Raw genomic sequence first — 12,254 nt, 5'->3', positions numbered from 1 at the left:
TGAATTCTGTCAAATCTTTCTTTTTGTAATGCCTCTAGGTGGATTAAACTGTCAATCTTTTAGGCTACAGCTAAATATTTAACTATTTGTCCTACTCAGGGATTTATAACCCTTAGAGATTAATTGCTTGAGTCCCATGAGAGTAGGTTTTTTTTTTTTATTTCTTCTTGAGCTCCCACAGAGATTCATGTTTGTTTCAGAAAACTTTAAAAAGACATGCCCTAGGGATGCACAAAGGAAAAAAAAAATCCATAAAACCAATAATATTTTCTATCATTGATCTCAAGAAAAGGAGACACTATGTGGTACAGGTTTGTTGCTTAGATAGCAGCTTAGTTGTTTGGAAATATAAATTAATGGTTTTTTTTAAACCTAGAGGCTTTTCTTAATTTTTTTTCTCATAGAACTAATTCAACACAGTCATATGTGTGGGAGGGTGAAAGCATAAAGCAGCAGCAATAGTACTGCATAAAGATTTTCTTATAACTCCTTTTTTTAGTGCTCAATTATATAACGCTTTAAGAAAATCCATGACATGATAAGTCTTCTGTGAAAATATCTATCTTTAAATATTAATAGACAATCTAGAAGGGAAAATTGGAACAATTGAATCTGTAGAACAAATATTCTGTCCCTGTTCTTCACATAAGTGCAGAAAACAATGCAAATGAAATAATAAGGATTCTTATTTACCCTTTCCTTTCCTCTTGCCCCACTCAAACCACCTCCATCCATCTAAATGCATGGAGATTCTCCTGACTGTCTTCTTGACACTCAGAAATCAGTAATAGCCTTACTGGACTGATCATACAGATGTGAAGTAGAAAAGGTAATTACTTGATCTTGAGGAAAGCTTTTTGAAATATTTTTCTGAGATAGATTTTCTCTACACTTGTATTATCACATTTGCAGTAGATAACCTTTTGTTCTACATTGTAAGATATTCCGCAGAATCTCTGGAATCTACCTACTTTATTGAGTTTACAGTTATGGGAATTAAATATGTATCTAGATCATGCCAACTCTCCATTAATATAAAAATCACTCCAGATTCAGAATCAATATTCATTTGGGTAATCACCCACTTGTTGGTGTTCTGTTTTGTTTCTTTCTCATTGAGGGTCTTCCCCCTCCTATACTGTCCCTCCACCCTCCCAAGCATGCTGTTCTCTCCAAGGGCTGGTCCCTCCTTGCAATATGTCCAAAGTACGTCGGATGGAGTTTCAGAATCTTTGCCTCCAAGTAGCAGCCTGGTTTCACCCTCTCTAGGTTTAACCTGTTTGTTCTCCATAGTATATGGTATATTAAAATCATAAATATTATAAGATATTATATAAGAGAAAGAGGGTGATATATTAGTATTTTGGGGTGATCATTTTATTTTTTCTCTCCTTCCCTATCTCTTAAAAGAGGAATAGAGTTCTTAGATGTTGTTGTTGTTACATGGCATTGAGTCACTTGTGACTTAAAGCCACCCTACACACAATAGTTCTGAACGCTATTCTATTCTGAACCAATCTCACTGTCTCTGAGAACTCTAACTCTATTAAAAAAATTAATCTGTCAATCTATCTCCTCCATGGTCATCCTTTCTTTCTGGATAGTCTTGGGGAAATACGGTTTTTCTAGAAACTAACACATCAATATTTTCTTTGTTCTTCAACTAATTTCAATGAGAATATATATTAATAAAACGCCGAGGGAAAAAATATGATTCTGAGATGACTCCTTCCTAATGAAAAAGAAAAAAATGGGTTCTTTATCTTGCTCTGTCTTCAAAGTAATACATAATTTTCATAACCTTTTTATAATTCCAAATTAAAGGTTTTTGTTACTTTTTTGTTTGTTTTTTAGAGCAGGGTTCAGAGCTGTTGTACATAGGGTCACTGAGAGTCACAGATGACTTGATGGCACATAACAACAACAACAGTAACAATAAATGTTTGTACATTCTTCCTTCAAAATTCAAAATGGAGATGAAATTATGTTTCAAGGATGTGGTGAAGATTAGCTATATTGCTTGATTTATATATATGCATATATATAACATCCTCCTGTCCAATCTAGCTATATTTTAGCATTTCATCACAGTCATTTTTCATGTCCTCTAATATTATTTAAACTTATGATTTTTATCAACTGCATTGTATATACACAATAATTTTGCCATTCCCCTCTGGTTTTATAGTTAAGATATTTATCAATTTTAATATCATAAATAATGCTGCAAAGCATAAGTCTTTTTATTTTTTTTTCTATATTTTATTAATTTTCATAAACATTTACAGAGATTTTGGGTTTCCATTCATTCATTGTTGCACTATTCTCTCTACCCTCCTCCCAGTTTGTTCTTGTCCAAATTGCCACAGTGCTTGTCAAAGCCAGTTCTGATTAATCTTCTTTGTCAGTGTGTCTTTTGCCATTCCCTATCACTCCTCCCTGAGAGAGACTTCACCCTGAGTCACAAGGAAAAGGGGATGGCGTATTCTCTTAGCTACTTCCTGCTGAAAAGGGACGCTGTGGGTTTCAGGGTGAAGATCTTCTCTTTTTAAATCATTCTTTCCAATACATGTTTTTGTCCAGTGCTCCCAAGAAATTAAAAACAAATTCACTGTTAAATAGGTCTTGATAGGTAAATAATCATAGGAAAATAGTATTTGAGAATAACTAAACCATGACCGAGATCAAAGTATGTAATTAACCAAAATTGTAATGCTGATTTTATAGATAAGTTATAACCCCAATCTAAATTTATTTATTAAATAAGTTGCAAGTTAGTAGTCTTAAATACATCCTTCTCACTTACATCCTACCCCTTCAAGAGAAAATTTAGATAAGTGTGATATGCATTTTTAAAAATTCTTTATGATATTAGTATCTTTAATATTGGTTGTAAATTTTCCCAGGAAAAAAGATATTTTCATTTTATGGATCACTAAGGCTAAAGTCAGCTGTGAGGGACCTCTCAAGAGTACTGAAGAGCAATGAAGTCAGACTGAAAACTAAGGTGTGCCTGGCCCAGGCTATAGTCTTTGCCATTACGTGTTATGCATCAGAGAGTTGGACAGTGACTAGAAATGATAGAAAGAGAATTGATGCCTCTGAGCTGTGGTGCTGGAGAATAGTGTTGAATCTATCATGGACCTCTAGGAGAACCAACAAGTTTGTCCTGGAGAGGGTGAAGCCAGAGTACCCCTAGGAGTCAAGGATTCTGAAACTTCATCTGACATCCTTCGGCATGGCATGTTGCAAGGAGGAACTGGTCCTCGGAAAGGGACATCATGCTTGGGAGAGTGGAGAGACGGCACAGGAGAGGAAGACCCTTGATGAGATGGATCGACTCTGAGTGGAATTGTGGGAATGAGTGTGTTTGAGACAGCAAGGTTGTCACAGGATAGAGCAGTGTTTAAGGCTCTTGTTCATACCGTAGCTGTGAGTCTCAAGTGACTCAATGGCACATAACAACGACAATAACAACAACAACAACAAGGCTAATCAAGTTATTATTTAACTTCTTTCTAATAATTCCATTCCACACACTAAAATATGGACTATGACTTTAAAGAATCATGAAAGTTTCTGTATATATTGTGTTCCTGTATAATATGTGAACCAAATTGTAAGCCTTATGCATCTGTATTTTAAGATTTCTGAATTCTTCTGAATTGTCAGAAGAGTAGGATTCCATTTCATTCCTGCAAAAATTAAAATCTTTCTTCTTTTCAGGTCTCCTTTTACAAGAGATTCAGATCTGAAGTTTGAGTCCCATGCTGGAGAGTGACTTTTAGCTTATGTAGCTGTTTTCTCCAACAACACAGAAAATTTGAACATGGAACAGGAAAACTGTACCAAGGTGGCAGAGTTCATTCTCCTTGGATTATCAGACACTCCAGAGCTGAAAGTCTTCCTCTTCCTGCTCTTTCTTCTGATCTATGGAGTCACTGTATTGGGCAACACAGGCATGATTGTGGTGATTCAAGCCAACTCTCAGCTTCACACCCCCATGTACTTTTTCCTCAGCCACTTGTCCTTTGTGGACTTATGTTATTCTACTGTCATTGTGCCTAAGATGCTGGACAATATCTTAAACAAGGACAAAGCCATTTCCTTTCTGGGATGCACCGTGCAGTTCTATTTGTTTTGCACGTGCGTTGTCACTGAAGTGATCTTGCTGGCTGTGATGGCCTATGACCGCTTCGTGGCCATCTGTAACCCTTTACTGTATATGGTAATCATGTCCCAAAAGCTCTGTGTCCAGCTAGTGTCTGGTTGCTACCTGTGTGGAACAGTGTGTTCTCTGATCCATTTGTGTTTAGCTCTTGAGATTTCATCCTATCAGTCCAATGTGATCAACCACTTCTTCTGCGACCTACCACCTCTCTTATCTCTTGCCTGCTCTGATGTTTCTGTGAATGAACTGCTACTCTACATAGTGGCCACATTCAATGAGGTCAGCACCATTGTGGTCATCCTCACCTCCTACCTGTTTATTCTCATCACCATCCTGAGGATGCGGTCTGCTGAGGGTAGACGCAAAGCCTTCTCCACATGTGCCTCTCATCTCACAGCCATTGTCGTCTTCCATGGAACAATCCTTTTTATTTATTGTCGGCCCAGCTCAGGCAACAGCACAGACACAGATAAGGTAGCCACAGTGTTCTACACTGTAGTGATTCCCATGCTGAACCCTCTGATCTATAGCCTGAGGAACAAGGATGTAAAAGAAGCTCTTAGGAAGATGTTAGGCCCCAAAATAATTTCCTAGAGAATATCTTGTCAGCAGGGCTTATGTTTTCAAAGTGGAAAGAAGTAGAGGAGTGAGTAGATAGACCCCAGTTTTAGAATGGAGAAAGCAATAAAATACTAGGTGCTGGTAAATAATTGATTTGATTCCTTTCATTATGTGCCTTGCCAATAAAAGAGTAAGAGTAATTATATTTTAAACAATTTAGTGCATTTGTTCACTTTTCTTCTGTATATAATGTTCTAGGTAGATACAGGATTGGCATTGCTAAAAAAGTTTGCTATTAAAAAACTTTAAAAACATGCTTGAGCATGTAAGGCAGTCGAAGGCTGAATTTCTGTTTTACTCTTGTTGTTAGGTACAATGAAGAACACACCTTTGTCAAACAGTTTGTGCACACAATGAGAATTCCACTTATGCACACATATTCTCTCATCTTAAAATGAAAGTTCTATTAGTAATTATTTCACAAAATCCTTAGGAAAATGACATATAAAAAATAGTAAAGTGTTTGTTTTTCTGTTGTGGCTTGTATCTTACTGTGAAGCTGTAAACTATACCAGCAATATTTAAAACAGCAGTAGAGTCATACTTTCTAGGCAGGTTTTATTTGCTCTTCCACCAGGACTGATTAGAAAACACGACCTGACAATTTACTTCCTTATAAAATCTAGCGAAAATGTTATGAATCTCAACAGAATGCTGTCAGACTTGTTCACTGTGTACACAAGGTCAAGCTGGATCAGATGCCATTGAGGCAGTTGAACAGCATATGTGTACAAAAATATGACCTAAGCTAATACCACAGACAGAGAAGGGAAAGGAATGACTGGATGACTTAGGGGAAACTACATGATAAAACAGAAGTGAAGACAAGAGCCTGTTGTGAACAACAGATAATTGTTCTGTGTATCTGAGTCATCTGGTAGACTAATTGGTAGGGAACTGCAATTATTTCAAAGATTCAGCCTTTGATTTTATTTGAATTTGTCTGCTGATACTTGGACAAAAGAAACTCACTGGACAATCAGCTCTGAGTCAGGTCTGGACTGATGAGAATGAATGATTGATATGAGTGACATCTAAGAAGTTATCCATAACTTCAGAAATCCTACTAACACTATTTCTGCCAGATATGGAAACACTGAGATAAGACAGATTCAACATTTGTAGCCCTTGTTAGTTGTCATTAGGTGCTGTTGAGTCAAGTAAGCCATATAAAGCTTTATAGAAAGAATAAACTTCTTTCTCCATGAAAATCTACAAAGACACACCTAGAATGATCCCATACAAGTGACTAGAAATCCCCCAAATGAATGACTAGAATTTTTTCCAAATATACTCCCTTTGATGAACATATTCCCTTATGTCTGCATCTAAGAAATTTTCTAGGTATCTTACTTGGGAAGAATATCCATATTTCTATCAAAGCCTGAAAACAAATTCAGTTCTGAAAGAGCAACTTTTGCCAAAAGAAGAAACCCAGAAAGTAAGAAAATAGGAAAGGTAGGAAGAGGAAGGAAAGATAAAAAGATTTAGAGAAAGAAATAACACCTCCTAACTACATGTCCAAAGTACATGAGATGAAGTTTCACAATCCCTATCTCCATGGAACACTCTTTTGCATTTTCTTCAATGTTTGTTTGTTCTTTTGGCAATCTATGGCATATTTCAATATTAGTTATCTTTCCCCCCCAAAAAAAAACCACATATTTTTTTCCTCTGGTTTCAATTCATTCATTGTTACATATTTTCCTCCCTGCCATCTTGGAGTTTGCAGTTCACTTTTTTCTTTGTAAAAAAAGTTCTTTGATTTTTTTACATTCCCCCCTCCCCAGACCACTTTACATTTATCATGATTCTTGTCATGCCTCGTCTGTTTCAATGCCATGGCAGAATTCTTTTTCAACATCACAACTTAAAGGTATCAATCTATGTTACTTAAGAAGTTAATAGATAATTCTGCTTCTTATTCTGTCTTTATCTGGGAGCTCTACTAAAACCTATCTACCATGGGTAAGTCTTGTAGCATTTGACACACCAGTGTCATAGTTTCTAGTATGACAGCAGCCCAAAAGTTATTTCAGTACAGCAAACTGACAGACAAGTGCTGTATCAATTAGAACAATGTTCTTCACAAACACAACAAACTGACAATTTAGTTTGTAACTTCTAATAGTAAATAATAGCCCTTGGGCCTAACCAACTTTTAACTACAAAGATTTATCCACTGAGTCAGAAAATCAGAAGATGTAATGCATTAGGAAATCTGAAGAGTAATGACATCAGTTTGAGAACTAAGGTGCATCTGATTCAGGATGGCTTTTCCAATCAATTGCTATACATCAGAGACTTAAGATCAAATTTTGGTTTCCGTGGACTTGGACTTGATTTCATTTTCCTCAGCTTCAGCTAGAACTCGCATATGAGTAATCAGAGAGGTGGACAGTGAATAGAGATGATAGAAAGAGAATTTATGCCTTTGAGCTATGGTGCTAGAGCAGAATATTGAATATATACCATGGACTGCTAGGATAACAAAGAGGTTTGTCCTGGAGAAGGTGAAGCCGGAATGCTCATTGGAGACAAGGATTCTGAAGCTTCATCTGACATACTTTGGGCATGTTGCAAGGAGGGACTGCACAGGATAGAATGGCATTTAGAGCTCTTGTACATAGGGTCGCTATGAGTCGCAAGTGACTCGATGGCACATAACAACAACAACAAGATCCAGGGAAGGAACTGGAGCGTGTCTTGACCCATCCCTTTCCCCACTCCACCAAGATCTCCTTCCATGCCTGCAGGCCCCATTCAACACCTCTCTTACTATGCAACCCTTAATATGATGGCTTAGGTCTAAATCCACTTCTGTAATGCCTAACGCCTCACACTGCTGCTGGTTTCTCATACTACAACTGGTCTCTCTTGGGTTTAGGGGTCTCTGAGTGCAAATTCCAGGCACTAGGAAGAATCTCTTTTCTCAGTCAGTTCTGAGGAAAAATTCTTTGTCCCAGAGCTCTTGATCCAGGACTGATTTCTTGTGATTTAGACTGGGCCAATTGACAGCACCATGTGGACGGAGAAGAGATTGAAGTTGTTAACCATTTCAGCTTACTTGGCTCCACAGTCAACACTCTTGGCACCAGCAGTCAGAAAATCAAAAGACAAATTGCATTGAGGAAGTCTGCTGTCAGAGACTTTTCCAGAGTTTTAAGGAGCAATGATGTCAGTCAAGAGACTAAGGTGCACCTGATGCAGGCCATGGTCTTTGCAATCACTTGCTATGATAGATCACTTCCATCAGAGAGCTGGACAATGGCTAAAGATGGCAGAAGAATTGATGCCTTTGAACTGTGGTCAGGAAGAGTATTAGACATACCATGGACCACCAGGAGAACAAATAAGTCTATCCTAGAAAGAGTGAAACCAATTTTCTCTTTGGAGGAAAAAAAAATTGAAGTCTGTCTCACATTCTTTGGGCATAAGTCCAGGAGGGACCAGACCTTAGAGAAAGACATCATGCTTGGAAAGGTGAACTAGAACTAACACTCAGTAGAGGAAGACTCGGGATGAGATATATTGATATAATAACTGGGGCAATGAGATTAAGTGTGTCAGTCAGTGAGACTGTCTTGGGATATGGCAGAGTTTAGAGCTACTGTACATAGGAGTACTTCTAAGGATCTCTTTAGTTGTACTCTAAGCCATATTTGGGTTTGTGGTTTTTTTTTTAGGTTGTTTTGTTTTGTTTTCAGTTTACGGGAATTTCACTAATGAAGTGTATGGTGTGCTCCAATCCCATGCCTCCCATAGAATATTTTACCCTACAAAATTTTAGGACTGCATCCTTCGATATTGATTGAACCTCAACATCAAGAAAACTAATATTCTCGCCACTGGGATGACGGACAGCATCATGATAGAGCGTGAAGAGATTGAAATTGTTAACACATTAGTTTGCTTGGCTTCTCAGTACCAGCAACCAAGGAATTAAAAGACAAATTACATTGGAAAGGTCTATTGTCAGGGAGCTCTCCAGTGTGCTGAAGAGTAACGATGTCAGTCTAGAGACCAACGTACAAGACTTGTCCAGGCCATGGTTTTCACAATTACTTGCTATGCATCAGAAATCTGGACAACGACTAGGGATGACAGAAGGAGAATTGATACCATTGAGCTGTGGTGTTGGAGAAGAGTGTTGAACACACCATGGGTTGCTAGAACAAACAAATTCATCCTAGAGAGGGTGAGACCGGGCTGCTCTTTTGAGGCAAGGATCCTGAAGCCCCATCGGACATATTTCAGACATGTTGCAAGGAGGGACCAGTCCTTGGAGAGGGACATTATGCTTGGGAGGGTGGAACGACAGTGCAAGAAAGGAAGACCCTCAATGTGATGGATTGATTCTGTGCCTGGCGTAATGAGGGTAGGTGTGTCAGAGACAATAAGGTTTGCTCAGGCTAGATCAAGGTCAGAGCTACTGTCACAAGTGACGTGATGGCACGTAACAACAAATAACAAATTTTTAGGAGAGTAGACAACTTATCTTTTTTTTTCCTTTTAAAGACTGCCTGGTGGTTGCCAATTGATTATTTTTAATTGATCAGCACATTCACACTAGGTCCTCAGGCCACACTAGAGTCACGATTGCTATTGTTATGTGTCTGCTAACGAGGCAGCACTGACTTAGCTCTGACCGGCCAGTGAGTTTTCACAGGTTGTAAATCACACAGAATATTGTCCATCTTTCTCCTGCATAGCATGTCTTTGGAAGGTAGCTATGGAAATGGGGAAATAATAACAAAAAAAATGGAAGTCTAGCTCTCCATGTCCTGCCAGAAGTTAGTCTGGAATACCTTGTGAAATGAATAGCGTAAGGAAATATTTGCATTATTTCAGAATTGTCACTTCTGTGACTCACACATGCAATCATGAGGTTATTGTTTTCATACTGCAACATGAAGTTGAAGAAGTGACAGTTTTGTTTTTTCAGAATTGTTTCACAAATTATGGTATTTTGTTTGTTATATTACTTTCCAGTTGACACAGTGTAAAGACAATAATCATTAGTGTGTTGTATGGGTTTTTTAAAAATTTTTATTTTTAATTATTTCTTTTCAATGTTCCATAGAGATTAATTATTGTCTTGAGAACATGAAAAACCTAGTCCCTAGGAGATTAAATTACAATATAATTCTCTGTCTATATATACCACACAGGACCAGAGCAGTTATGTGTGCCATTCAGGCTGATGCACTAGACTCTAGTTGCTTGAGTATTGAAATAAATACAATTATAAATGAGAAGATATTTTAAAATACATATATTTTGTCTAGTGATATGTAAGACATAAATTTAATATACCTTCAAGCCTTAATATAAGTTTCTGTAAGTATAAGATCTCCTCTAATGAGTGTATGTTTATGTGGAAATCTCTATGTATTTATTGTTAAAATAATTTTGTCAGTCGCAATAAGAGTTATTTGCTAGAAATTTTGAACGATTTCTCTGTAAGAGGAAAGACTGTAAGATACCGAAAATTGTGCTAGAATACTTAGTAATTAAGTTAGTTAGTCCCCCCTTTTCCTTTTTCAACATGAATGCTCTTGATTGCCTTTACTATAGATGATAGAGATGTTGCTGAATTGCTGTTCTAATTCTGAGGGTAGCATTTCTATGACCACAGAACTAATCATGAGGACAAACTGACTTGGCAATTATCTTTGCTGAGCAAAAGTGAGAATCCTTTAGAACTTTCTGACTTTACCATAGCCCAGCTTTATACTATCAGCCCAGCCTGGGAAGAGATGATTCCAAGTTTTAGTCTCTTTGATTTAGAGCTTGGCAAAGAGTTGTATGCACGTATGTCTGTTTACAATTATGATCATATTCAAATCATGACTTCATGACAGTTGTTTGTCCCTATTTCCTTAAAATGTTCCAAAATGAGAAGAAAATATCTGACTTCGCATGTTCATAAACGTCTTTCCTTACTCAATTATCATTGAAGATCCATCTTTAAGTCTAGGAGGTAGGACTGAGAGCTACACCCCTCAATGTTCTAATGTCTTTAAGTAAAAAGTCTGGATTGCAACTTCTACTCACTTAACATACATTACATAAACATTCACCTCAACCTACTCTACAGGACTTGGGGAATTATTTTGTCTCTTTTTAAATCTGTTTAAATACATATTTTTTTTGCGGGAGAAAACGACAGTGCAGGAGAGGAAGACCCTCGATGAGGTGGACTGATTCAGTGGCTGGGATAATGGAGGTAGGTGTGTCAGAGACAATAAGATTGGCACAGGATAGAGCAGGGTTCAGAATACATAGGGTTGCTATGAGTCACAGGTAACTCGATGGCACATTACAACAATAAAAACAATAGGTAGAAATTAAAAGTAGAATATATTTGTATTTCTATCCATCCATGCCTCTACCTCTAAATTTACAACAGCTATTCGATAGGTATGCTGTAAGTTCTTTCCTTTCTAGTTAGTTATGTAGTTTTCAATAGTCATCATGAGTTTCCATTACAATCACACTGTAAAACTGTTTAATAAATTACCAATTTTTTATAGTTACAATATTATTTTATATTTTAATCTATTAACATTTCAGTAATGTAGACTTGGATATGGCATAATTTTTACTCTATTTAAATGTTCCTTCCAATGAATTGCCAAGAATAATAGAACCACCAGCAAGATGTCACCTTTGGTTCTCAGCACAACTCCCTACAAACTACCCTGGCAGAACTAAGGTAGAAAATAACTCCTAAAAAAATGGTTTTTTTTTTCATTTTTGGTATTATTGCTTTAAAATTACATTCTTCCATTGCTTTCTAGAAAAGTTTATATAACAGTTAGCAAGGATAATTTAGTTTTTTGTTAATGAAATCACTGGTTAATCTAATAAATTCAAAAGACTAATGCTTTCATTCTCTGCTTTAGTTATCTTTTTTCCATTCTACTGTCAAATCCATTTTTAAAAGATCCATAAGACACTGATCTCAAGAATGCCGAGTATCTAATTTTCTGCATTTTTGCATTAGCTTGTTAACTGAAAAAAAAAAAAAAAATCCAAAAACACCCCAAACAAAACAAACATAAACTGGACGAAAGAAGCTACAGCCAATGTTCCTTATAACTTGTTAATTTTTTCTTTTCAGGGATTCTATGCAGTTGTGAAGTCTGACACTGAATCTAGGTCACAGTTCTACGAATCCCTTAACCAGACAGACCACCAGCCTCAGTCTATTGTGTGGAGACAAGTTCTAACAATTATTGAATCCTCTCATTGAAAATTGTTTTTAATCAGTCAGATCTAAAAAGGTTTTTAACCTTTTTGCATGATTCAACATTTGGGATTTTCTTATATTTATAGTTCACCATAAATGTTTTTATATAAATACGATCCTTTGTGAAATTTATAGGAAATATTTGTCCTCTTCTAGGGGAATGACCCCAAATTCCTTTGTTTTTCCTAACCTGAAGTATAGCGGAAC

The 12,254-nt window shown here is 36.8% G+C and overlaps 1 protein-coding gene across 1 annotated transcript; it reads left to right on the top strand.

The window, feature by feature from the left end:
• Nucleotides 1-3,829: 3,829 nt before the first annotated feature.
• On the top strand, nt 3,830-4,765 carry LOC102849478 (olfactory receptor 5L1-like). The gene has a single exon (XM_006902320.1). It carries the CDS (start codon nt 3,830-3,832, stop codon nt 4,763-4,765), a length of 936 nt encoding a protein of 311 aa, XP_006902382.1.
• The last annotated feature ends 7,489 nt before the right edge of the window (nt 4,766-12,254 follow it).

Source organism: Elephantulus edwardii, unplaced genomic scaffold, assembly GCF_000299155.1.
Source record: "Elephantulus edwardii isolate Elephantulus edwardi_28Jun2011 unplaced genomic scaffold, EleEdw1.0 scaffold00389, whole genome shotgun sequence".
NCBI lineage: Eukaryota > Metazoa > Chordata > Mammalia > Macroscelidea > Macroscelididae > Elephantulus > Elephantulus edwardii.
Note: the sequence above shows the minus strand (reverse complement) of the source record. Positions and strands in the feature narration are given on the sequence as shown.